The sequence below is a fragment of the Tursiops truncatus genome, chromosome 4 (genome assembly GCF_011762595.2).
Source record: "Tursiops truncatus isolate mTurTru1 chromosome 4, mTurTru1.mat.Y, whole genome shotgun sequence".
NCBI classification, from domain to species: Eukaryota; Metazoa; Chordata; class Mammalia; order Artiodactyla; family Delphinidae; genus Tursiops; species Tursiops truncatus.
Genome location: NC_047037.1, coordinates 17,615,443 through 17,642,540, shown reverse-complemented (window position 1 = coordinate 17,642,540; position 27,098 = coordinate 17,615,443). Strand labels below are relative to the sequence as shown.

The following is a 27,098-nucleotide window of genomic DNA, read 5'->3' as shown; positions in this document are numbered from 1 at the left end:
TAGATGAAGCCAGGATAACATTATCAGGGCATAGCATCTAGAGAGACTGCCTGGGTTCATATCTCAGATCCCTAGGATGGCCATACAATTTATTTAGAGATGTTTTTCTAATATTAAAATTGTATAGTTTATATTTTCTTTCTGTTTATAGAAAAAATATGATGAGCTTTGTTTTATGTAGTTGCCTGGGATTTTTCCACTAAGCAGCATATGGAATGACATAAATCAAAAATTTATCTGAGTTGAACATTACTATCTAAAGACCACTAATATAAATAAATCTTCTTAAAGCTATTTTTGTCCTTCTAGTTATAAGATGAATAAGATCTGGGGATCTAATGTGTAGCATAGTGATTATAGTTAACACTGTATTATAAACTTGAAAGTTGCTAAGAGAGTATATCTTAAATGTTCTCAACACAAAAAAGAAATGGTAATTATGTGACATGTTGCCTGTGTTAGCTAATGCTATAGAGGTAATCATTTTGCACCATATAAGTGTATCAAATCGACACGCAGTACACTTTTAACTTACACAGTATATGTCAATTATATCTCAATAAAGTCGGAAAAAGAAAAGGAAAAATAAAATTTCACAAAACCTGGGAAACAAAATGACAGCAGGAGGAACCTAGAAGCCTACCAGACATTTCCGTTGGGATGATAGCAGGAACTTCGACCCGAAGAATCTAGCACTGCCAGGATTGCAGGGTTAGTGGGCATGTCTTCTTGGATTATGCAAGTGAAGCCATTTATCTCATTGGGCACTCGGATGATGGCTAGGTTTCCAGATGGGTAGCTGAGATCAGATAAGGTCATTTGAGTTATGCTAATGGTCTTTATACTGGGAATAAATTCAATTTATAAGAGAGCCCTTTGAAACTATAAAGCATTCTGAAAATGGGAGGGTTATTACAAAATAATTTCATGCTTTTTATGTGGATCAAAATATACTTATGAGACACAAAAATCCTCAACAAAAATACCAGCAAATGGAATCTAGCAACATATTAAAAGGATTGTGTACCACGACAAAGTGGAGTTTGTCCCAGGGATGCAAGGTTGGTTTACCATCTAAAAATAAATTAATGAAACATACTATATTGATAGAATAAAGAGCAAAAAACAGATGATTATCTCAATAGATGCAGAAAAAGCATCTGACAAAATCCAATACCTTTCATGATAAATGATTCAATGAACTAGGAATAGAAGGGAGGCTCCTCAACCTGATAAAGAATGTCTAACAAAACCCCAGAGCTAACATCATACTTAATGATGAAAGACTAGGTGTTTTCTCCCTAAGATCAGGAACTAAACAAAAATGTTCCCTCTTTCCATTGCTGTTCAACCTCACGCTGGAGGTTCCAGTCAGGAAAATTTTGTGAAAGAAAAAGAAATGAAGACATTCAGACTGGAAATGGAAGAAGTAAAACTATCTCTATTTGCAGATAACATGCTCTTGTATATAGAAAATCCTAAGGAATCCACAAAATAATGTTAGAACTAACAAAAGAGTTCAGTAGGGTTGTAGGCTAAAAGATCAATGTATAAAAATAAGTTGTATTTCTATACACTAGCAGTGAACATTTTGAAAATGAAATTAAAATAATTCCACTTAACAATAGCATCAAAAAGTATAAAATATACTGAGGATAATTCACTAACTGTTAATATTCAGTCCTATCTCAGCTGATCGGAAGTCCAGAGATGAAGTAAACACAAAATTGATTCTGAATCATTTTGAAAATCAGCCATAGCCTTCAAAGGAGTGAAAACGAATTAAAGCCAGGGCAGGAAATGATAACTAATGATACAAGCTGGGGAAGTTATTTAAAATTTTTTGATATAATTAAAACAAAAAACCTACACTCTTTCTCAAAGGGCCTAGGGAACTAAAACTTCATTACACTTCTATGCCATGAAAGCCATTTTTATGGTTTCTTACTGGGGTTTGACTAAACATTTAGGCAACTGTGACTAAAAATGACTTTCTCCTACAAAATGAGGCCCTTAGTTCGCCAAAAAGTCCTTCTCGTTTCATAGTTTTGTTTTACTTTCCTTGAGATATTAAATGGCCTTTGCGTCAAAATAGCAAATGGTCTGATCATCAGGCAGAAGTTCAAGTGATCAATAACTTGAACACTCAATAACTGAGTGTTGCATAAAATGGATACTGAATTTTTGTTTTAAAAAATAACATGCTGCTCATGGATGTGTAAACTGGTACACATTTTCTGAGGGGCAAAATCTATTAAACCTTTAAAATGTCCATAATTTCTTACCCAGAATTTCTATCCCTAGGTATTTAATTCAAGGAAGTAAGTGATAAGTGTGCAGCGAAGGATGCACAAAGCTGTTCATGTAGCTGTTGTATAAAACAGCCAAAAATTGTGAAACCACCTTTGATTAGTGATAGGGGATAGATGAAAGGAATTACAGTACATCACTGTGATGGAATGCCATGTGCTTATAAAGATGGTGTTGTTATCTCTATATTTATTGCATATTATATACTCATAACATTTATGAGTATTGTATAATATTATGTAAAGGGCGCAAGTTACAAAATATGAATAACTAGTTGAATTAATTTTTAAAGAATCATATAATTACTCATAGGAAAAAAGTAAGGCAAGATGTATAAAAAGATGTTAACAGCTTTGCTCTGGGTGGTAGGATTTGGTAATAACTATTTTTTTCTTCATATTTTTCAATCTGTTTTTTCTTTATCTTTCTTTTTGTGAAGAAATAAAGCTAACGAAAATAAGTTGTTGAAAGAAAGGATACAATATTTGTGTTGTCCCGTCTGGAAATGAAGTCAGAAATTTGCTCCCATGTTTGTAGTGCTTTTCAAAGAGCTCATTTGTCATGATCTATACACCGTAGAAAACAAAAGCACAGTTACATGATGACAACAGACATCCTTTGCTTGCTAGACACTCACACAAACCATTTCTTAACTTAAATTTTTGATCCTAAATCAGCAACAGGGAACAATCCTTAGGAATCATTAAAGATTGTCCCTAACCCCTGCAGATAACCTGATTAAACCTTTCTGGCAGGAATCTGACATTACTTATCTGTTTGAAGAGTGTTTTTTGTTTTTTGTCTTTTTTAAAAAATTAAAAACAATTTTTATTCAATAGAACAAGATAGAAGAGAGTGCTCAGGCTTCAGTCAGAATTATATTTTAAGTAATCGTCATCATCATAACAGCAAACACTTAAAAAGAACTTATATGGTAGGTATTTTTTTTAATTGAAGTATAGTTGATGTGCAATGTTATAAAGTTTCAGGCGAACAACATAGTGATTCACAATTTTTAAAGGTTATACTTCATTTATAGTTATTATAAAATATTGGCTATATTCTCTGTGCTGTACAATATATACTTGTAGCTTATCTATTTTATACATAGCAGTTTGTACCTCTTAAACCCCTACCCCTATCTTGCCCCTCCCCACTTCCCTCTCCCCACTAGAAAATACTAGTTTGTTCTCCATGTCTGTGGGTCTGTTTACTTTTTTGTTATATTCATTAGTTTGTTTTCTTTTAGATTCTACATATAAATGATATAATGCAGTATTTGTCTTTCTCTGACTTATTTCACTTAGCCAAATACCCTCCATCCATGTTGTTGCAAATGGCAAAATTTCATTCTTTTTTATGGCTGAGTAGTATTCCCATATATATATGTGTGTATGTGTGTTTTATATATATATATATATATATATATAAAACACCCCCCCCCCACATCTTCTTTATCTATCTGTTGATGGACACTTAGGTTGCTTCCATATCTTGGCTACTGTAAAAAATGCTGCTATGAACATTGGAGTGTGTGTATCTTTTCGAATTAGTGTTTTCATTTTTTTTCAGTTATACACCCAAGAGTGGAATTGCTGGGTCATACAGTAGTTCTATTTTTAGTTTTTTAGGAACCTCCATACTGTTTTCTACAGTGGCTACACCAATGTACATTCCCACTAACGGTGCACAAGGGTTCCCTTTTCTCCACACCCTTGTCAACATTTGTTATTTGTGTTCTTTTGGATGACAGCCATTCTGACAGGTGTGAGGTGATATCTCATTGTGGTTTTAATTTGCATTTCCCTGATGATTAATGATGTTGGCCATCTGTATGTCTTCTTTAAAAGAATGCCTATTCAGGTCTTATGCCAATTTTTCAATCAGGTTTATTTTTTATTTATTTACTTTTACTTTATATGCATATTGTTATAAAAACAAAAGAAGATTAAAAAAAAAAAACCCAGCCCTAGCACAGTGGAGATATTCTGTGTCCTGGTTGTAGTGGTGATTACATAACTGTCAAAATTAATGGAGCTGTACATATAAGAAGGTGAGTTTTACAATAAATTATACTTCAATAAACTGACTTTACACTCCAGTGTAAGCTGCAGCATCTGGTGTCTTTTCAAGGTTGCTCTTGAAGTTCATTTGAGAAAAACACTAGTGGAATATGGGAAGATGAAGAAAGAAATACAAAAGATATTCCTTGTTGTACCTGTAAGCTTAACTATTTTACTTTCTATGTAATACTCAATAGGGGAATGAATTTGTAGCCAACAATATTTTATTTTTTATAGACATGTCTTTTTAAAAAAATTAACTTATTTTGGCTGCATTGGGTCTTCATTGCTGCGGGCGGGCTTTCTCTAGTTGCGGCGAGCGGGGGTTACTCTTTGTTGCAGTGCGCGGGCTTCTCATTGCAGTGGCTTCTCTTGTTGCGGAGCACGGGCTCTAGGCACGTGGGCTTCAGTAGTTGTGGCTCGCGGACTCTAGAGCGCAGGTTTAGTAGTTGTGGCGCACAGGCTTAGTTGCTCCGTGGCATGTGGGATCTTCCCGGACCAGGGCTTGAACCCGTGTCCCCAGCATTGGCAGGCGGATTCTTAACCAGTGTGCCACCAGGGAAGCCCCCAACAATGTTTTAAAATGAACTAAAGCTTCAGTTGAATTCTGTTTCTTCCTAATCTTGAATTGTAATAAAATGCATACAAGAATTCCTAGGGCTAAACAATGAAACAATCTAAATTTTCATGTAAATGTTGCCATTTATTTTGAAAGATAATACACTTTTCACTTTTATGAAATATAAAATAGATTCAGATAAGCACTAAAATATGCTATTTTGTTAATGAGCAATTATAATGTGAACACCCATGTTATCACCATCTGGGTCAAGATATAGAACAATGCTGATACTCTGGAAGTTCCCTCTGTGCTACCCCAAAGTCAGTGTTCTGTAATCTCTAAACAATATAGTTTAACTTTTCCCATTTTGAATTTTACATAAATGGAATCGAACATTATGAATTTTTAATACTTTGTTTCTTTTAGGCAACATTATGTTTGTAAGATTCATACACGTCCCAGTGTGTAGTTGTAGTCCAATTACTTCCATTTGTGTGTAGGATTGTATTGTATGACTTCATCATTATTTACTTATCCATTCTATTGTTAATGGATATCTCGGTTGTTCCCAGTTTTTGGCTTATAAACAATGATACTCTGAACCGTCTTTTGCATGTATGCTGGTACCCAGTTACTCTCAGATCTTATACCCAGAGGTAGAATTGCTGAACCCCAAGATATGCCTGTCTCCCACTTCACAAGGTACTGCCAAAATGATTTTCAAGTTGTACCAATTTGCATTCACACTAGAGGCAAATAATAGGGACTGTTACTCTATATCCTTTCCAACACTCAGTAGTATCAGACTTCACAATTTTTTTTTTTGCCAATATTATACGTATATACTGATCTCTAATTGTGGTTTCAATTTTCCTCTCCCAGGTTACTAATGAGGTTGAACACCTTTTCATATGTTTATTGATTATTTGAATTTTCTCCTTGGAGAAGTGGTCAAGTTTTTTAAGTTCATTTTTCTATTAGGTAGACTTTTTTTTCATGTGGATTTATAGAAGTTCTTTATACATTTAGGATAAAAGCCCTTTGTATATCCTATGTGCTGCAAAATATCTCCCTTGGCTTGTCTTCCAAATTTTAATTTTTTAAAATATTTTATTTATTTATTTGGTTGCACCAGGTCTTAGTTGCAGCAGGTGGGCTCCTTAGTTCTGGCTCACCTGCTCCTTAGTTGCAGCTCACTGGCTCCTTAGTTGTGGCATGCAAACTCTTAGTTGTGGTGTGCATGTGGGATCTAGTTCCCTGACCTGGGATTGAATCCAGGCCCCGTGCATTGGGAGCGCAGAGTCTTAACCACTGCGCCACCAGGGAAGTCCCCCAAATTTTAAGTTTAATTTATCAACTACTTTATGGATACTGCTTTTTTAAAATTGGTTAGTAAATCTTTCCCTAACCTTAAGTAATAAAGCTAGTCTCCTATTAAAAAAAAAATCATTGTAGTTTTGCATTTCACATTTAGGTCTTTAATCCACTGGAACTGATTTTTATATGATGTGAGGTATGATTCCAATTTCATTAAAAAATATGGATATCCAATTGTCCCAACAGTATGTATTGGAAAGATTTTCCTTTCTCCATTACTGTGCAGTGCCACTGCTGGCATAGATCAGAAGTCTGTGTGTGCATAAATCCGATTCTGAACTATTCTGTATCATAGATTTATTTGTTTATCCTGCCCCAACACTACACTGTCTTAATTACTATATTTTGTAATAGATCTCAGTATCTGATAGAGCGTGTTCCCCTCCCTCCCAGGCTTCTTCTTCAAGAAAGTCTTGGCTCTTCTAGGTTCTTTATATTTCCATGTAAATCTTAGCATCAACTTGTCAAGACCTTCCTTCCCCCTGCACACGCAAATATACAACCTTGTTAGAATTTGAATTACAGTTGCATTGGATCTATAGATCAATTTGGGAAGAATGTCGTATTAAAATACTTTTCCAATCCATGAATATTAGGTCAAATTTGTTAAATGGGTTGTTCAAATATTCTATCGTACTACTGCTTTTTTTTTTTTTTTTTTGGTCTAATAGTCCTCTCAATTATTGAGAGAAGCAGGCTAAAGTATCCCATTATGATTATGGATTAAATTTTTTCCCGTTTTACTTCCGTGAAATTTTGCTTTATATTTTTTGAGGCTATGTTAATAGGGGAAACATATTTTGTAACATTATACCTTCCTGGTGGATTAAAACTTCTGTCACTGTGAAGTGGTCCTCTATCTCACTGATGTTCTTTAATATTTTCATGATACGTCATTTTTGTTTATTTATATTTAATCTTTTTGTATCCTTTTATTTTATTTTTTATTTATTTTATTTCACTTTTGGCTGTGTTGGGTCTTTGTTGCTGCTCACAGGCTTTCTCTAGTTGCAGCGAGCGGGGGCTACTCTTCGTTGCGGTGTGTGGGCTTCTCATTGCAGCGGCTTCTCTTGTGGAGCACGGGCTTTAGGCGCACAGGCTTCAGTAGTTGCAGCACACGGGTTCAGTAGTTGTGCCTCGTGGGCTCTAGAGTGCAGGCTCAGTAATTGTGGTGCATGGGCTTAGTTGCATGGGCTTAGTTGTGGGATCTTCCCAGACCAGGGATCAAACCTGTGTTCCCTGTGCTGGCAGGTGGATTCTCAACCACTGCGCCACCAGGGAAGCCCCTATCCTTATATTTTAGATATAGTCTCTTGTAATCAGTATATGGTTGGAATTTTTCCTTAAAAAAGTTGTCAGGCAGTCTTTGTTTATTAACTGAAGCATTTACTCTATTTACATATAACTACTGACATTCCTTGACGTGTTCTATTTGTCCTCTGTTATGTGTTTTTCTTTTCCCTTATCCTTTCTTATCTTTTGGGGGGCATTTAAAGTGAATTATTCTAATTTTTTTGCTCTGCCTCTGATAGCTTGGAAGTTATACTCTCTACTTGTTATTTTTCTGGCTACCCCAGAAATTTCAGCAAGCAAAGTTAATTTATCAAAGTCTGAGTTTAAACTATGTTTGCCCTTCTCCCAAACCAAGGACTTTTATAACACTATAATTGCATTTAGCTTTCTTGCCAAATCATGTACTATTTTTTCAAGTATTTTTACTCTATACCGTTTCTTGAAAGTCCTTGAGCCATTATTATTATTATTATTGTTTTATCAGTCAACTTTTAGTTTTATACATATATCCCATGAACAGTTTTCTTTGCTCTTCATCTTTCTTGAATCTCATACTATCCAACTACACAAAGTACATTCTTTAGAATTCCTTTTAGTCAGAGGCTACTAGTGACAAACTCTGTTTTGCCAGACCATGTCTTTTGGGGGCATATTTTTTTTTTTTTTTTTTTTGTGTGTGTTTTTTTTTTTGCGGTACGCGGGCCTCTCACTGCTGTGGCCTCTCCCGTTGCGGAGCACAGGCTACGGACGCGCAGGCTCAGCGGCCATGGCTCACGGGCACAGCCGCTCCGCAGCATGTGGGATCTTCCCGGACCGGGGCACGAACCCGCGTCCCCTGCATCGGCAGGCGGACTCTCAACCACTGCGCCACCAGGGAAGCCCTTGGGGGCATATTTTAATGAAAGATATTTTAACTGGGTATAGGCTTCTAGACTGACTGTTATTTTCTTTCAGCACACAGAAGACATTATACTGGCTTCCATTGTTGCTGTTGGGAGGTTATCTGATTTCTAACTGTTCTCTTTTAAATGTAAACAGACTTCTTTTTCTCTGCTAATCTTTAGATTTTCTTTTTGTCTTTGTGCAGTTTCACTGTACTGTGTCTAGGATTTATTTTTATTTTACTTTATTTTATTTTTTTAATTCATCCTGCTTGGGATTCTTAAATCTGTGAATAGGTCTCTTTTATCAGTTTTGGAAAATTATCATCCATTCTCTCTTCAAATACTGCCTCTGCCTGATTATCTTTTTCCTCTCCTTCTGGGATTCTGAACAAATACATTTTAGACCCTTCATTCTATTTTCATATTATACACACTTTTGTGTATTCCTTACCTTTTTTTTGCCCCCATGTAAATTTTGATAGTTTTCTTTTAACCTTTCTTTCAGGTCATTAGTTCTTTCTTTAGTTGGTTCTAACCTGCATTTAACTCTCATCTTTTAAGTTTTTAATTTCAGTTTTTGTATTTTTCATTTCTAAAGTTCATTTTTTTCTTTTCAATTGTATGTCCCTTTATAGTTTTCTGTTCCCTCCATATATCTTCAAGCTGATCTTTTGTTTTCATAAACATAGTTAGATTACTTCAGTTTTCGAAGTCTTTGTAGATCTTCTCTTATTGATACTAATCCTCTGAGTTTTCATTTGTGGTGTTGAGTTTCCTTGTGTTCTTAATTATTTTTCACTGTGTGCTGGTAATTGAACTTGAAAGATAATTTGTAGGAGTGATTTCAGGGCTAGATAAGCGACCTTCCTTCAGACAGGGTTTGGATTTGATTCTGTCAGAACCTCAGTTCACTGCCATGCCTTAAATTCTATATCACCCAGGAGAAACAAAACTGGTCTCAGGAGTTTAATTTCTAGGGATCTATTCTGGGGAACTGTATTTAGTATAGTGTAAATTTATACACAAAGATATTGAAAGCAATGGTTAAACTATATGAAAAGGCACATAGATATTAAAATGATGTTAATGTAAGCTATGTAATATCATGGAAAAATTGTTGATAATTAAGTTAAAAGGATAAAAATTACATGTGTAATATAATTACAAGTGTTTTAACAGAAACCTATGCTTAAAAACTGTAGAACAGTGCTGTCTAATAGAACTTGTAGTGACCATAAAAATTTTCTATATCTGCCCTGCAGTATGGTTGCCTTTAGTCACACACAGCTATTTAACACTTGAAATGTGGCTAGCATGACTGAAGAATTACATTTTATTTACTTATTTAATTTAAATGATTTTAAATGAGTTATTTAATTTTAATTATTTTAAATTTGGATAGCCATGTGGAGTATTTGTTACCATATTGGGCAGTGCAGATCTAGATAATATTGAAATACTAATAATGATTTGGGGGATGTGGGTGAGACTTCTGATGATTTTCTCCCATTCTTTTTAGTTTTCTAAAGGGTTCCAAATGTTCCTTACTATACACTGATCACATTTTAAAGTAAAAAAGCTTTAACCAAAATACCCCCTCATAAAACATATGTAAAGCATTGTTATAAAGTCTAGTATAAGTTAAAAGGCCAAGTCCGTACCAATTCTTCTTGACAAATAGTTAAATGTGTCATGTAGCCACGCTGCCATATTCATCATGACAGCTTTTATAATTTTAGGTAAAACTGATTTTTAAAGAGTAGCAAATAAAAAAAATTACAAGCTAATTACCTTTCCACATGCTATCCTAGAATCACAACAAACAATGGATATATTTCTTTCGTCTAGTTGATAATCAGTTAGTTCTTCCTTAGCTGACTCTACTTCTGGAATATCCATGGAAAGTTGATAAGAAATTGTTTTAAACTGCTTTGCATCTAATGGGAAAAGAATCACATGAAATACATATACGATGTTTAAAACTTTCCAAAACCTCTCTTCTAAAATGAAATTGCAAACTCTGTTACGGATGCATTGATTCATTGGACATTTTTTTAATGGAAGAAAAATGAGGACCTCCTTCTTTTGTTTAAAAAAATGAGAAATTCTCATTTGGTTGAAAGAAAAATAATGATGATTTTCATTACGTGGAATTTTCTGGCCTTAGGTTTAGTAGAAAACAGTTGAATACCAAGGAATTTTATACTAGGGGTTTCGTTGAAAAAAAAAATCTTCTCTAAGTATCTTTTCAATGGCTCTGAGTCACAGAGGAGGAGCCTGATGCTCAGAAATATTAAATAATTATCCCCAATTGGGCAGCCTATGAGGAGAAAAGCAAGGACATAAATCCAGAACTTCTGATTCTAAAATCGGTGCCCCTTCAGTCGTACCAGTACTACAGCTATACTGGCCAGCTGACCGATGGGGCCTGCCTATAAGAAAGGAATCTGATTTGTTTTTGACAGATTTTCCATATCCTAGCTTGAAACAAAATGGAATGTATGTTTGATAAAATGAGAGACAATGAACTCAAAAGCTCTTTCTAGCTATCTGTAAAGTGCTCTATAGATGTTGCTAATTTATTTCAATCAATAACAACAGTGAGCTGAAGACTAAAAGCTTCAAAAGCCAGATGACGGAAAAGCGGGATTTTCTGAGCCATTTTGACTGATGTATTGACCAAGATGAAAAATTTAAATGTTATTTTTAGAATATGTCAATTTTTGCTCTTGGTCAAACATGTGAGCTTTCTGATCTATAACATCAGTGTTAAGGAACTTACCTTCTTCAGAGAAAGGAGTCTGTTCTTTTGTAAACATTGCATAGTGTTGGGCCATTCGTCGCTCCAGTTTTCTACAAAATCAAAAGATGATGCATAAGTCTGAAATATGTTGGAAGTTTAAAACAGTATACTATAAATTTTTACTGTTTAAACGCTATTCCTTGTTATTTTTATCTGTTACTACTTGTGAATCAAGTCATTTAATCAGTGTGCGTGTGTTTCTACTATATTTAGTGGACAGATTTCTCCAATATAGGAATTCCGAATTGCCCTGAGAATTTGGGATTGGCAAATTTCTAATCTAAGTCAGTGAGTTCACTGAGTTTCTGAAATCTTCTGACTCTTACAGTGTCCACCAGGAATTGCAATAGGTTTGCTTTGGCCAATTTTTGTTTCTTCACTGGGAATGCATCTTCAAAATTATCTATTTTGAGAAAATGAGGTTCATTTTACAAAAAACTAACTAAGTGGGCCTATCTGAGTTTCAATATCAAAGGCTCACTGTTACCTCCGCAAAGCTTTTTCCTTTGCTTTGAGTCTGTCGACTTCACTGCCGTGGGCGGCATGAGGGTCAATACAGATTAATTCAGCTTTAGAGCTTTGGATTTTTTGTTTTCCCTCATAGATGTAGTCAATCAGGTTTTGGAAATAACTACAACAGGAGGTCTGAAAAACAGAGTTCATTTTCATCTCATCAGTCCTAGATGATAATTACAGGAGGGAAAAAAACCCCAAAAATGTTAATGGGGTTTTGGATAACAATCTATCATAACATTTTTTTGGTAACAGTTTTATTGAGATATAATTCACATATCATACAGTTCACCCATTTAAAGTGTACAAGTCAATGGTTTTTAGTGTTGGGTTGGCCAAAACATTCGCTCAGGTTTTTCCATAACATTGTAGGAAAAACCCGAACGAACTTTTTGGCCAATCCAATATAGTCACAGAATTTTGCAACCATCACAACAATCAATTTTAGAAACTGAAACCTGTACCCATTAACAGTTACTCCTTATTCTCCTCTCGTCTCAGCCCCTGGCAGCCACTAATCTATTTGCTGTCTTTATAGATTTGCATACAACATGTGGTACTTTGTGACTTGCTTCTTTCACATAGCAAATATTTTCATTTATGTCGTAGCATGTATAAGTACTTCATTCCTTTTTTATGGCTGCATAATATTTCATTGTATGGATACCCCACATTTATTTACCCTTTCATCTGTTGCTAAATGTCTGGGTTATTTTCACTTTTTGGCTGTTATGAATCATGCTGCTGTGAACATTTGTATACACGTTTCTGGGTGGACATATGGTGTTAATATTCTTGGGTATATACTTAGGAATGGAATTGTTTGTTGGGTTATATGGCATCTGTATGTTTAACTTTTTGAGAGATTGCCCGACTGTTTTCCAAAGCGGCTGCATCATTTTATATTCCCCTTCAGCAGTGTATGAGGGTTCCAGTGTCTCTACATCCTTGTTATTATCTGTCTTTTGGGTTATAGCCATCCTAGTGGGTGTGAAATTGTATCCCATTGTGGTTATGATTTGCGTTGCCCTGACGGCTAACACGTAACTCTCTTAAGAATGGCAATGCAGGGAGTCCTCTGGCAGTGCAGTGGTTAGGATTCTGGGCTTTCACTGCCAGGGTCCCAGGTTCGATCCCTGATGAGGGAACTACGATCCCACAAGCCACGCAGTGCAACCAAAAAAAGGAAAAAAAAAAGAAAAAGAAAGGCAATGCATTGGAAAGATGCAGAAGAAAATACTACTTATGCTTAAATTAGTGTCTAAAAGTAACACTATTTCCTCCATGAACCTGCTTTAGAACTTACCTGTTCTACTAGTTCAGAGCGATTGTAGTCACAGGAAAGATCCACATTGGAGAGAAATGGTCTTAGATCGCTCCCACAGAACTCACACGTGGGCGATACCTCCTCCTCTTCTCTCTTCAGAGAGGAGAAAAAAAAATGAAGACATGCCCACAAGGAGGCCCAGAGCCTCTCAGAGCAGGCGGAGCCAGAGCCCTGGACGGGGCCAGCGAATGTCCAGTCAGACAACAGGTTGATGAGGGATGTACAAACCTGCTTGAGAACTCCTGTCAGACAACATGAGGGCTCCCAGCGGTGGTTCGTAGGGAACTTTCAGGGGTCTGAGATCCTATATCAGAAGGCACGAAGCCAGCAGGATCTGTGTATTCCAGAAATGAGACACCATTTCTATTCAAGGGCTCTTAAGGGCTGGGGAGGTGGAAGTGGTGTTTTGGAGGCCTCTGTCTGGTGCAGTTCGTTGGGGTGCAGCTGAGCCCATCAGGAGCTCTGTGGGTCCTTGGGATGCCTCCTCAGTGTAAGAAGAAAGTTGCAGAAATGATTTTACTGTTGACATCAGTGTCCCTTGTCGAGCAGGGGGAGGTACAGTGTGTGACTAGATGCGGGACACAAAGGATAACACATATTTGATTTTGTGTAAATGGTCTAAGGTGTTTAAATACCATAAACTCTTTCAAGACGTGTCGGCTAAGGGCTTCCCTGGTGGCGCAGTGGTTGAGAGTCCGCCTGCCGATGCAGGGGACACGGGTTCGTGCCCCGGTCCGGGAAGATCCCATATGCCGCGGAGAGGCTGGGCCCGTGAGCCATGGCCACTGGGCCTGCGCGTCCGGAGCCTGTGCTCCGCAACGGGAGAGGCCACAGCGGTGAGAGGCCCGCGTACCGCAAAGATAAATAAATAAATAAAAATTAAAAAAGAAGTGTCAGCTAAGAAAAAGTCTTGACATTACTATGTAGGCCACTGTTTACAATGCTCAACTTTCTAAAATAAATTAGAGTCCTTTCTCAAGGGAAGCCCCAGTTGGGGCACCACATTCTCCTGTCTGTGCTGTGAAGGTAATCCAGGAGGGGAGGGGAGGCTAGGGAACGCAAGAGGAGGCTGGGAGTTACGGGCGCAGGTGACTCAGTGAGGGGTGGATGCACTATGGCCCTCTTAGTGATCTGAGGTCATGGCTGTGACTACAGAGCCTCCTGGCAGGTGAGCAGCCAAGCCTCGGCACAGGCCTCCAGGAAAAGACCCAGATCATGACTTGCATGTCATGAAACCACCAGGGCACCTGTAGTTGCCATGGAAACCATTCTCCGAGCCTGGCAAAATGACCGCCATGGGGCCAAAGGGTGACTGAGATGGCCGGTGCAGCCAGGGACCGTAGAGTACAGTCCAGTATAATTAGGACATGGAAAGTACCCGATAATAAGCACTGCACATCGCTGAAAGCAGAACACTCAGGGAGGAAAGCCTTGTAAGAGAGAGATGGTGGTGACGAATCCAGGACAGCTACCAAATGATGGAATGGGCAGGAAGAGCTTGGCAACGCCAGGCCAGCTACAGACTGTGCTGCCAGCATCTCGGTAGTGAACTCCTCTGCCCATGGCCCCTTCACCCCTTCACTCCTTCACCTGGGGGCGAAGTAAGTAAAGATGCTTCAAAAGACATGAGTGGGGTTGGAATTTCCACCTCAAGAGGGTGTGGCTGAAGAGGAGAGCTGGCCAACCAGCTGCTGCTGCCCCTGAACTAGACCAGTGTCCAGGCCCATCTCAGAAGACCTGAAAGGTTGGCCCAGGGATGCAGGGGGAGCCAGCCCTGTCCAGGGGCCGGTGTAGGGACAGCTCTGTGGAAGGAAGTCCCCAAGGCCTTCCTCATGTTCAGGCGCATCTCTGGGTGTCAGGGGAAGAGAGCTCAAGAAACTTCCTGGATACAAGCCTTTGTGCTTCAGAAAAAGGAAGGTGCTATGTTTGAAGAAAGAATTTCAGCCTGAAGAGTCTATAAGGTGACCATAAAATTTAGAAACCTGGCAAATATGAACAGTAAATGTTGACTCATATTACGTTACGTGATGTATTTAATGTATGACCATGCATTAGATTGCATAGTTCAACGTGCTGCACAAAATGACAGTGAACACCAGGCATCCACACGGCATTCCCGTCAACTCCTGCACACGCATCTGTGCCGTCCTGCCTCACGTGATTGGTATCTCTGATTTCTGTGAATAAGCCTGTACCTTTAGTGTACCCCAAAAGAAGTAATCAAGGAGGTTCCAGTCTGGGGAGTGTGCAGCTCTCTCCACATGACCATGCCGTGCAAGTTTGGAAATAATCATACCACCGGTCAGTCCCTTACGTCTGTGGCAAGGCAGGGTGGTTGGTGTCCTGTTGGAATTACTAAGGTGACCTCTCCCTTGCCCATTGAATGCAGACATTAATTGGTCATTTAATGTGATCAAATACAGCTCACGTTCACCTGTGCTGCCTGGCTTTATGACCACTGTTATAGGTTGAGTCGTGCTCCCCCAAAGGCTCTGTTGAATTTCTGACCCCTGGTACCTGTGAATGTGGCCTGATTTAGAAATGGGGTCTCTGCAGATATAATCAAGTTAAGATGAGGTCATTAGTGGGCGCTAATCCAATATGACTGGTGTCCTTGGAGAAGAGGGACATTTGGACAGAGACACACAGAGTGTGCTGGGACAACCAAGGCAGAGATTGGAGTGATGCAGCCGAAAGCCAAGGAATGCCAAGGATTGACGGCCACCACCAGAAGCTCAGAAGAGGCAAGGAGGGACTCTCCCCTCCAGGTTAGACTTGCTGACACCTTGATTTTGGACTTCCAGCCTTCAGAACTGTGAAACAATACTTTTCTGTCGCTGTAAGCCACCTAGTTTCTGGTATTTTGTTCCAGCAGCCCTAGGAAACGAATAGAGCCACCCTAAGTGCTATTCCAAGTAAATGAGCTCCTTGCCTTTTTTTTTGTAAAAGTATGTTCACTGTCTTTTGTGCAGATCATCATGGGGCTTTTTATACCATTTATTACAGTAAAAGCAAAAAGAACTATAGATGAAAATTACCTTGAACTTAATGCCTAAATTGGAACTCTCTTGTTTGAATGTGAAAATAGATGGTGGTCCGATGCTGGGTAGTGTTCTCAGAGAGGGCTCAAAAAGTGTTATGAAGTCTTCCTTAAACTAAATTTTAAAAAGAGGGAGAAAGAAAAAAATTGAAGATTGAATAAGTGATTTTTACCATGAGTTCAGTGTACTAGTTGGACTGATAAACATTTCTTACCTCCAGCTCACATAAAATATTTAGTTTTGGCTCTTCTGGGTTAATTACCCATTTTGCTGAAGACAAAAAGACAGATTTAGAAGGAATGTTTGAAAACTTTGTGCAGTGTATTCCATTTTCTCTAGTTTGAAGATCCTAGCCCATGACACACACTCACTCACATACACACACACACACACACACACACACACACACACACGTGCTGTCTAAATGCCCTGAAACCCTACCTTCACCACCTTCTTGCATATACTCCTAGGGGAGCTCTTTTCTAAAGGGGTTGGACACCGTCCAAGTTAAGGCTGGTTTCCTAAGGGCAGTTTGCCTTTGCCAGCAGAGGGGATGACGCCAAACATCCAGTTACCTCTTAATTTAGAAGCTAGATTTTCAGATTCATCTTCCTTCTCTACAGAGGGCACTTCCTTCTCTGTAAAAAGAGTGTACATTTGTCATCAATACTGACAGAGGATGAAAGAAGTCTAATAGAAAAGAAAATATGCCTCTTGGAAAAATAAGTGCCCTTTTTGTGTTTTATTTTTAATTTTTTTTTGCCTTTTCCCAAATAACATTTTGTCAACAGTAAGTAAAAAACAGAGAAGGCTCACCACTAATGAATCACATTAAAAAATGCTTCCTTGCTTCTTTTTAGTCTTAGAATGTTACACGAATGCATATTTTATTTGATTATAATCATGGTTTGCAGATCCTTTTGTGTTCTGCCTTTTAAAATTACTATTCTGTCTAATTTATGACTGTTATTCTGCAAAAGGTTTTTCAGGGAGAAGAGTGCTGGCGTTGGGTGAGAGGGCAGTTCCCAGTTCAAGACAGTGAACTAAACCACCAGAATAATTCCCTCTGCAGATTCCAGGGCAATACTGGAAATGGGGAAGACAGCCATCTATCAACACACGAGCCGCTTGGAGTAAATATCTGGAAAGGTAAGCAGACAGGACTGGGATGATGAAAAACCAATCAGAACAACCTACAATGAAACAGAGGTAAAGGGAGAGGGCAGACCCATTTTCCCTGTATAGCCAGGGCTGGTGCTGGAGAAAGAGATGGGCTTCAGAAAATGACATACTTCATATGCTGAGTACCTGAACAATTTAAAAATATGTTTTGGGCATTTTGCCCAACAGGAATACCAGCACAGGTATTAAAAAACAAACAAACGAATGAACCAGACTTTCATTAAGGCATTATTTGTCATAGGGAAGAGGTCAAAACACAAAACCAAACCAAACCAAACAACCCTGCAACATCTAACAATCAGATGTATTCATAAGTCACAGTAACTGTAGGTATATAAGGCAATACTACATAGTCATTTCAAGGAATTAGATCAATATTTCCTGACATGGAAAGGTGTCCCTGATACACTGCTAAGTAAAAAAAATTAAAGAAGAGATAAAACTGCTGTTATTCACAGGAAATGTAATTGTCTAGTGGACTTTTAACTGATAAAATATTAGAATAAGAAAGTTCAGCAAGGGAATCAGATACAAAATTAATGCATTGAAATCAATAGTTTTCCTATACATTGACAATAACCAATTAGAAAATATAATAGGAAAAAAAGATTCCAATTATTACATCAATAAAAGACAACTGTAAAACACCTAGGCATAAACTAATAAGAGGTGCATATCAGTTCTCTATTAAAAAAACCTACAAAAAAAGATATGAAAAAATTGAAAAGGTACATTAGGTTCCCGCTGTTAAACTAATCAAACAAGGAAGCCATTAGGTGAGGGGGCTCTAATGCCTTGGTAGCCAATTGTAAGCAAAGTGAAACCTAAGCCAGAGTCAGTTCCTCAAGGTTAAGAACAGCTCATAGCAAACAGCCAACCGGGCTTTCCCAAATACAGTTAAGTCCTCTACACACGAACCTTCAAATTGCGAACTTTCAAAGATATGAACGTGCGTTCCCACGTCCAATCACATAAATTAGTTCATGTGTCTGGCGTACATTGTCACGTGAATGCATCCTCTACAAGTGGTTGTGCTTTTGTGTACTTTACTGTACAGTACTGTTGGCTGTGCAACACGAGGAGCTGACTGATGAAGACCTGATGGAATTGGAGGCCCAGAGAAAGGACGAAGAGAGACAAGAGGAAGAAGTAACTGAAGAACCGAAGAGATTGACGATGCAGGAAATGGCAAGGGGATTTTCTTTATTTGAGGAGGTGCTGTTAGCTTTTGAGGCATAGGATGGTACACGAAGGTTGCAGCAGCCGCTCAGAATGCAATCCAGTGCTACCATGTCATCTATGACAAGAAAAAAAGAGCTACTACCCAGACATCGCTGGATCCTTTTTTCAAGAGGGTAGATAGAACTGAATCTGGCAAGGAACCAGAGCCTGTGCCATCAGCGTCAGGCATGAGTGAAATTGTAGTTTGCCCTCCGTCTCCTATTGCTGACGATCCTTCAGCTCTACCACCTCCCACCTCATCTCCCTTCTCCAATCAGTAACTCTTCTTGCCTGTTCACTTGATGCCAGCCCCTGGATGCCAGCTGTTGTACTGTACTACTGTACTTTTCAAGGTACTGTACTGTAAGATTAAAAATGTTTTCTTAATTTTTTTGTTTTTTATGTATTATTTGTGTGAAAAGTATTATAAACCTATTACAGTAAAGTACTATATAGCTGATTGTGTTAGTTGGGTACCTAGGCTAACTTCGTTGGACTTCGACCAAATTGGACTTACGAACACACTGTCGGAATGGAACTCGTTCGTATGTAGGTGACCTACTGTAATGCAACCTTGAGCAACAGCCAAATGATTTCCTTGCTTTGCTCCCACGACTTCTCTATAAAAACCTCTCCTTAGGTCTTGTCTGTGGACATAACCACTTCTGGTTTGGCACTACCTGTTTCCAATCCACATCTGCTCAAATAAACTCTTAAAAATTTGAAAATGCCTCAACTTATCTTTGAACGCTGCAGAGCAGGACCAAAGAATCAACTTGTCAAACTCTATTGAAAAACTTCATCACAATTACATTGAATATATAGATTAATTTGGGAATAATTAACATGTTTTAATATTAGGTTTAATATATTAATATTAATTATACGTCTGATTTTTTAAAAAAATTATTTATTTATTTTTGGCTGTGTTGGGTCTTCATTTCTGTGCGAGGGCTTACTCTAGTTGCAGCGAGCGGGGGCCACTGTTCATCGCAGTGCACAGGCCTCTCACTATCGCTGCCTCTCTTGTTGCAGAGCACAGGCTCCAGACGCGCAGGCTCAGTAGTTGTGGCTCACGGGCCTAGTTGCTCCGTGGCATGTGGGATCTTCCCAGACCAGGGCTCTAACCCGTGTCCCCTGCGTTGGCAGGCAGATTCTCAACCACTGTGCCACCAGGGAAGCCCAAATTTTTAATTTTTATGTTAGATTGTGTCACTCCTCTGTGCAGACCCTCCAGTGACTTCCCACTTCATTCTCATTGAGTAAGATTTGGTCCTCATTGTCTCTCATTTTATCCCGTAGGGCTCACCTCCTTACTTACCCCACTGCAGCCAAGCTGGCTGCCTCCTTGTTCCAGAAGGAAGCACTTGTTCTTCCCTGTGCCTGGAACACTCTTCCCCCAGAGATCATTATCACTCTCTCTCCTCCTTGAGGTCTTTACTCAAATATTTCAGCTTCTCAGTGAAGATTTCTCTCAGCATCCTGGGTAAGCTTGTACCCATCTACCCAACATTTCCCATCCCTCTCCCTGCTTTATTTTCCTCCTTAGCACTTACATTATGTAAGATATTGTGTATTTCCTTACTTTGTGTATCATTTATCTCACTATTACTTCCACCTCCCACACTTTAATAGAAGACCATTGAGACAGAGGGTTTGTCTGCTCTATTCATTGCTGTTACCTTAGAACAGGAAACTGACCTATGACAGGTGCTTGGTGTGTGCTCAATAAACATCTCATGAATAAGTGATATAACATAAAACAATAAAATTGAAAGGAAAGGCTATTCATAATGATCACTTCTGAGGAATATACTGGGATAAGTTAAAAACTTAATGTTTACATTATATTTTTCTTAACGGTTTGATGTTTTAAAAACGGCACGCCTGTTACTTCTATAATAAAAAATAAAGATGTGTTTCAAAATATGATGGCAGGTTATTTCTTGATGTGAACACAGGTGCTACCATTTATTAAAGGCTCAGTGCCAAGGAGTTTAAATGTTGAGTTTCATTTTGATCTCCATAACAGTCCTGTTGCAGAAGGATTATTAAGGCCAACAGAGAAAGAAACAGAGTCAATGAGGTTAAGTGACTTGCCCAGTTGTCATGGTGTTAGTTTGTTTTGGGGCTGGGATTCAATCCTAGCTCTCCTGGCCATCTACACCAGTGCCCTTTCCCGTGTACAATCCCATCTCCCAGCAAAAGCTAAAAAACCGAACTACTCACTCAGCTGCTGCATGCCTGACAATTCTTGAAGCCAACTTTCTTCTGTTTGTACTGATGTTGAAATTCTTGGATACAGATTGTGATAGACAGCCCTGAAATTTAGACAAAATGTTAGTTTTCAGTATACCTATAGAGTTGTTAGCAGTTCTTCTAAATCTAGTACATTTAACAATCAAATAACAGATGTTCTTAGAAGATCCTGATTTCTTTTTCCTTTGAAATATTTTCTTCCGTTCTGTGTCTTCAGTAAAGTCAGGCACAGTGTGTTTGCATCATATCTGTTCTTTGCAAAGCACTCCTCTCTCAATCCTGGAGGCTCCCAATACCGTAGTATTTCTCTCACGGAGTAAATTACTACCCCTCTATCTGTGCTGTGTGTTGCTGGTGGTGGTGGCGATGATGGTATGTGTGTTTAAACATTTACTTGAATTTAAATTAGAACGTGTTGTTCATTTTAAAATAGCTCTTTTTAAAGGGCTGAAGTTAAATGCGTTGTAATTAAGCAATCTGTATTCTTTCCACAAGCAGTTTAACCAGTTAGTTACCATCTGCATGATAGGAAGCAGGAATTTATTGACTTTTACTAGCTAAAATGACTGTTACTGGTAACAAGTAAACAATACCTATTGCTTTTCAAGTTCCTTTGCCTCTTTGAATTTCAATTTTTTTTGCCATAATTTGCTGGCTCTTCTAAAATTATCAAACAAAATTTCCCAAATAATTTAGTCAACTTTAGGATTGTCACTTTTTCACCTTTCTCAGTTCTCTTATGTCTCCACCTTCCTTTTTTGGTGCTTTGTTCCTTGAAACATTGTGTGTTGAGAACTCCTCTGCAGAAGCCACCTGAACAAGTGTCTGGGGGAGTCCTGATTGTCTAAGTTCCCATGGAAAGAAGTTATGGGACCAAGAGTAAAGGAACATTGACGAGCAATCCCTAGACAACATTTTACATTTCAGTGTTTTCCCAATACAGTAGTTAACAAAATCAATACATAACTCATCTAGGTCTCTGCCTCCCTTGAACCAACATGAAAGATTGTTTCTGAAATTCTGTGTAAAGATGGCAGACATTGGAGGATAAGAACAAAATTAACATTTCCTGAGAACTTACTGTGTTGTAGTAGATACATAGTAGTTGCTTTACTTACATTACTTCATTTATCTTTACAAAAACCAATCAAGGTAGGAATTAGTATACCCTTTCCTTTTTTTAAAAATTTTTATTGGAGTATAGTTGATCTACAATGTTGTGTTAGTTTCAGGTGTACAACAAAGTCAATCAGTTATATATATACATATTTCCACTTTTTTTTTTTTTAGATTCTTTCTCCATATAGGCCATTACAGAGTATTGAGTAGAGTCCCCTGTGCTATACAGCAGGTAGTATTCCTTTTCTATAGGCAAGGAAATCGAGGCTCTGGGGGGCCTTCTCAAAATCAAGCATGGCAGAGGCAGATGGGGCCCAGACCTATTTGGTTCCAAAACCTGTGTTTCTTCAGATTCATCTGCCTCCTAAAGTTTGCCCCAGAATAGTAATAGGGCAATTAAAAGTAGAAATTGAGCCAATATTGGTTGCATTTCTGTTTCTTTTAAGGACAGATTTCCTTAAAAACACAATCTCACCAAATTCACCAGAGAATGCTTTGAAGTACAGAAGAAGCATCTTCTTAGGAAGATTTATGAGGAGAAATTAAGAATTTGATTTAGGAAAGAGAAGTTCCCATATGATAGAAAGTCCAGGTCAAGATGGCACCTGAACACACAATTCTCCCCTTCCTTCCAAGATCTTATTGAACTAACACTTCAAACCCACAAACAAGCAATAGCCCTGGAAAACAAGAGCGGTGTCGTCAGTAGCCAAGTAATATTGAAGAAGTCCTTGAAAGAAAGAAAATAAATGACCTCAGGTTGATGGAAAACTAGAGCAGAGACCGCCACAGCTCAAGATAAGAGACATAAGTAAAGTTCTTCCAAAGGGAACTCCTGAGAAGCTCCTAGCCCAGACTCGACCAAATGCACAGGGGAGGGGGCTGGAGATGGTCATCAGGGTAGTTCAAGGAGTGAACATGGGACAGCTGGCCAGTCAGACCCCTTCCTCTCCTCTTACACGGGGCAGTTGGCAGCAGTTGTGTTTATTTCCGGATGAAGCCCAAAGAACTGGTTTCTAAAAAGCCTGCCTGGGGAAGTTTAGGTCTGAAAGAGAAGCAGAGTGCAGGATGAGTTACTCAGGACCTACCCAATAGGCTTGGGTGAAAGAGGAGGAAGGGAGAGTCCCATGAAAGAAATGCATGAGGAACTCCAGCCACACAGTAAAGTGTCCTTATCATAACTAGTAATAGTGGGCTTACCCACCTTGCCTGCTCCCTGCTGACACCCCACAGGAAGCTGGCTGTGACTGCCCTACCCACCCACGCAGGACTCACAGTCAACCTTCCCCTGCCAGCCCAGTCAAGAAACAGAACTACTTGGCTGCAGGACTCCTATCCTGTTTCAGCTACCTGTCAGTCATTCATTGATAAATACAATTGGATAACCAAGGATTACCAGTCACTGAAGGACAATCCATAGCATGGAATAGAAGGACCAAGAAAAACAAATAGAACAAGTGATCTTGAAAGAAAAAAGAAGAAATACAAAGAACAAATGAGAACTTTAGTATTTTATAACAGTACCCTCAAAGAGATTTAAACACACACACACACACCTCTTCAGAGAGTAAGAATCGGTTCTTGGAAATTATATGAATCCCCCAATAAAAAATTCTGTACAAAGGCTACATCATAGTATGTAAACACCAAGAATCTTGAAGATATCCAAGAAGTCCAACAGCCAGCTAGTAGCAGTTCCAAAGGAAAGACTAGAGAAAATGAAGGGGAGGAAATAAATATTAGAAGGGTTTGAAAATCAGACTGATCAGCAATACTGGATACTAGAAGGCAATGAAGCAATGTCTTCGGAGCTCTGAGGGGAAATGGTTTTAAACCTATTCTTTTATTCCAGGTTATATTATTAATAAAGTATGAGAGCAAAAGGAAGAAATTTCAAGACAGGCGAGAACTCAGAAATTTGACTATGCATGAGATCAATAAGAAATAATTACCTGGGGAGTTTCTCCAGCAAAAAGAAAAGGAATAAAAGAAAGAAAACAATATGGAAAACAAGAAAGTATGGCCGTTGAGCCCAACTCAGAAAAACTGAAGACAACTAAAAACAACTGAGAGTTGAGAAGTTCTTCTTTTAGGAGCCAAGTTTTACAGACATAGGATTTCATTTTCTTGTGCATGAATTCAGTCACATCATTGGGTTCTTAGCAGGAAATTGTGAGTATTGGTTATTGGTCTTCAACGTTTAGAATCAACTTGTACCCAAAGCACTAAGAGCTAGCTAATTATAATTACAAAATATGCAAACACTATAAAACTTGGTAAAGTAATATGACTTTATAGGACTATATATTATATATTTTAATAAAGTCTGTTACATAATTTGTTGTTAATTGGGAGAGGAAAGGGTGAGAGAGAGAAGGAAGTAGAAGTGCATTAAGGTGTTAATTTTTCAAAATAGAGTTAATAGTTACTAAAATTGATAAATCAAGAAGTAGAGGTTTAAATACTTTAAAGTCCTAAAGGTTAGAAAGTATAAAAATAATCTAACTACTGAAAATGGAGAGGAGGGAAGTAGTGTGTTACGTTCCTCAGCTTTCATGGTGGGAAGTCAGTAGCTATGTCAAAGATTAATAAATCAAGGAATGAAAATATGCTATTTAAATTATACTGGAAACAAAACAAACTGTTAACAATATGTTAACTCGGGTGAGTGGAAGTGGGAGCAGAGAAGGGTACAGAAATTTTAAATTTTATAGCTTTGTCTACTTTAATGTTTTAACCATGTACATATATTTTATTAAAATGTTGACTTGGATAAATAAAAACATATTAGTGGGGCAGAACAATTCTCTTTCTGCTTAAAAATGGAAATTTGCTTATAAAAGCAAAACTTAGGTGAACAATAATGTGAGATTGTGGACCCATGTTTGGTGTGAGGTTTCAGGGAAGACTGATAAAGATGTTCCAAATGTGTTTCTCTGGTGTCTTCCTATTATAGTTAGAAGTGCTTGGAGGCTAATAGCAATAACAACAAGAAAAAGAAACCGTACGTTCCACTCTCCACCACAGGTGTCCCTGATCACTCCTAAATTTAGCCAATAGAGACTTATGTCCTACAGCCTCATAGCACTTACTGTTGTGCACATGACATTTATGATTTCATGCTATATTAGTAAGTAGACATGTCATCTCTACAGGTAGATAATAAGCCGGTGATGGGCAGGGACCCTATCTATCTCCTCCAAAGTGTCTAACAGTGTAGATTAAAAAAACACCTTTTTGAATAAATTGGTTGTAAATGCCCTGGATGATTTTACTCTACTTCCTGACATGTTTATTCTAAAAGTAAACATCATCAGCTTCAAAAAAATAATAATATAGAACACTGAAAACAATTTCTTACCTATCTAAATTCGTTTCAGACATGTCTTTTTTAAATGTCTGAAGTATTTTAGGAAAACCTGTTGAATGAAACATTAAACAATTTAGCCATTCCCTTTAAATCAGTGGCTCTCAAAAGGACAGTTTTGCCCCCCAGGAAACATTTAGCAACGTCTAAAGACATTTTTGATTGTCACAGAGCCCGGTAGGGGCTAACTGGCATGGTCAGAAGTGGAGGCCAGGGATGCTGCTAAACATCCTGTAATGTGTAGTCCATCCAACTGCCCTCAACCCACGCGGCCCCAGCAAAGAATGATCCTGACCAAAATGTCAATGCTGGGAGATGGACAAATCTACTGTAAGTAACTGCTGTGCCTCTCTTTTTAAGGAAGTGGCTGGAGTGGTTTCAGTCCAGGAAGTTAAGCACAAAAGTGAATTATTTTTGGCTGGGCTGTTTCAGTAGCAGAGCGCCCTTAAAGCACTACTTCTTCAGGAGTGGGGCGCGCGCGTGTGTGTGTGTGTGTGTGTGTGTGTGTGTGTGTGTGTGTGCGCGCGCGCGCGCGCGCGCGCGCGCGCTCGTGTTTGAGGGGGGCGGCGGGGGGAGAGAATGAATGTAAGAGGACGCGGTCACTGAAGGCACGAAGTGTTATAAAATGAGCACTCCGTACAGCACTGCCTGTTTCCAGTTTGACGAGGCTCAACTGTGGACCATCACAACCGCTCAGCCAAGATTTCAGTGTCTTGAGGGACTGAGATAAGGGTGTGTGTGAAGTCTTGTGTGTATTTGGAAACAGACTGCCGGGTAGACGGAGGCTCTAGAGGAGTTGGACCTGCCCTCCCCTAGGGACAGGGAAGCCTTCGAGGAACGGGTTGGGCGGGCCGGGGAACGGTACTTTTTGGGGAGGAGGTGCTGGAGGGTGCACTCTCGCTGGCCACCGGCGTCTGGCTCCACTTCAGGCTCGGCGTTCGGCTGAGCGTCGGCGTCGGGCTCAGGCTGGGGCTGACTACGCTGGCTGAGCGGGGACGAAAGGCTTTCCATTCTTCCTCATTGCCATCTCCGAAGGCCAAAAGCTTCCATAAGTACTCCTCGCTGAACCCCCCATCCTGGTCCGCCGCCGCCGCCGCCGCCGCCGCGTCCTCCTCGTCCTCCTCGTCCTCCTCCTCGGGCTTTCTGAAGCTGTGATTAGAGTGCATTTTGGCCGCGGCGGGAGGGAAGCGGGATCGCGGCCAGCGCAGGGGACACCGGCGGGTCTAGGCCTGGGGCGCGCAAGGCCTCCTGTGCGTCCGTCTCCCTGGGCAACGGCCGGCCGCGCGGCCCCCGAGTCTGGAGATTAAAGTCGCAGGACCCTTCAGCCCGGAGGACTGGCGCTGCGGGGAGAGGGGCGGAGAGGCACGGAGCGACCATGGGGGGAACTAGGACCACTGAAAGCTCCTTTCGCACCTGCTCTCCGGAGTCTCGGAGAACCCTAGCGGCCTGCCGTGAACTGATCTTCCTTTCCAATCTCTCTCAGCTCCTTTGGAGACAGTCTTTCGAAATTTTTTTTTTTTTTTTTTTGCGGTACGCGGGCCTCTCACCGCTGTGGCCTCTCCCGTTGCGGAGCACAGGCTCCGGACGCGCAGGCTCAGCGGCCATGGCTCACGGGCCCAGCCGCTCCGCGGCATGTGGGATCTTCCCGGACCGGGGCACGAACCCGTGTCCCCTGCATCGGCAGGCGGACTCCCAACCACTGCGCCACCAGGGAAACCCTTTCAAAATTTTTTAAAATTTAAAAAATGGAGGTATGGTCGACTTACAATATTGTATT

General features: G+C 39.4%; 1 protein-coding gene across 1 annotated transcript in view; it reads right to left on the bottom strand.

The window, feature by feature from the left end:
- Nucleotides 1–26,288, bottom strand: part of ERICH6 (glutamate rich 6) — a 33,849-nt gene extending 7,561 nt beyond the window's left edge. Inside the window, exons 1-12 of the mRNA XM_033856320.2 lie at nt 26,187–26,288; nt 25,316–25,373; nt 20,806–20,897; nt 16,749–16,811; nt 16,388–16,443; nt 16,171–16,287; nt 13,112–13,225; nt 11,780–11,937; nt 11,272–11,342; nt 10,281–10,426; nt 2,791–2,876; nt 644–799 (exon numbers count right to left, since the gene is read on the bottom strand). Of these exons, the coding sequence (XP_033712211.2) occupies nt 644–799; nt 2,791–2,876; nt 10,281–10,426; nt 11,272–11,342; nt 11,780–11,937; nt 13,112–13,225; nt 16,171–16,287; nt 16,388–16,443; nt 16,749–16,811; nt 20,806–20,897; nt 25,316–25,338 (1,082 nt within the window). The 5' untranslated portion in view covers nt 25,339–25,373; nt 26,187–26,288. The remainder of the gene's footprint in view (nt 1–643; nt 800–2,790; nt 2,877–10,280; nt 10,427–11,271; nt 11,343–11,779; nt 11,938–13,111; nt 13,226–16,170; nt 16,288–16,387; nt 16,444–16,748; nt 16,812–20,805; nt 20,898–25,315; nt 25,374–26,186) is intronic.
- Between the last annotated feature and the right edge of the window lie 810 nt (nt 26,289–27,098).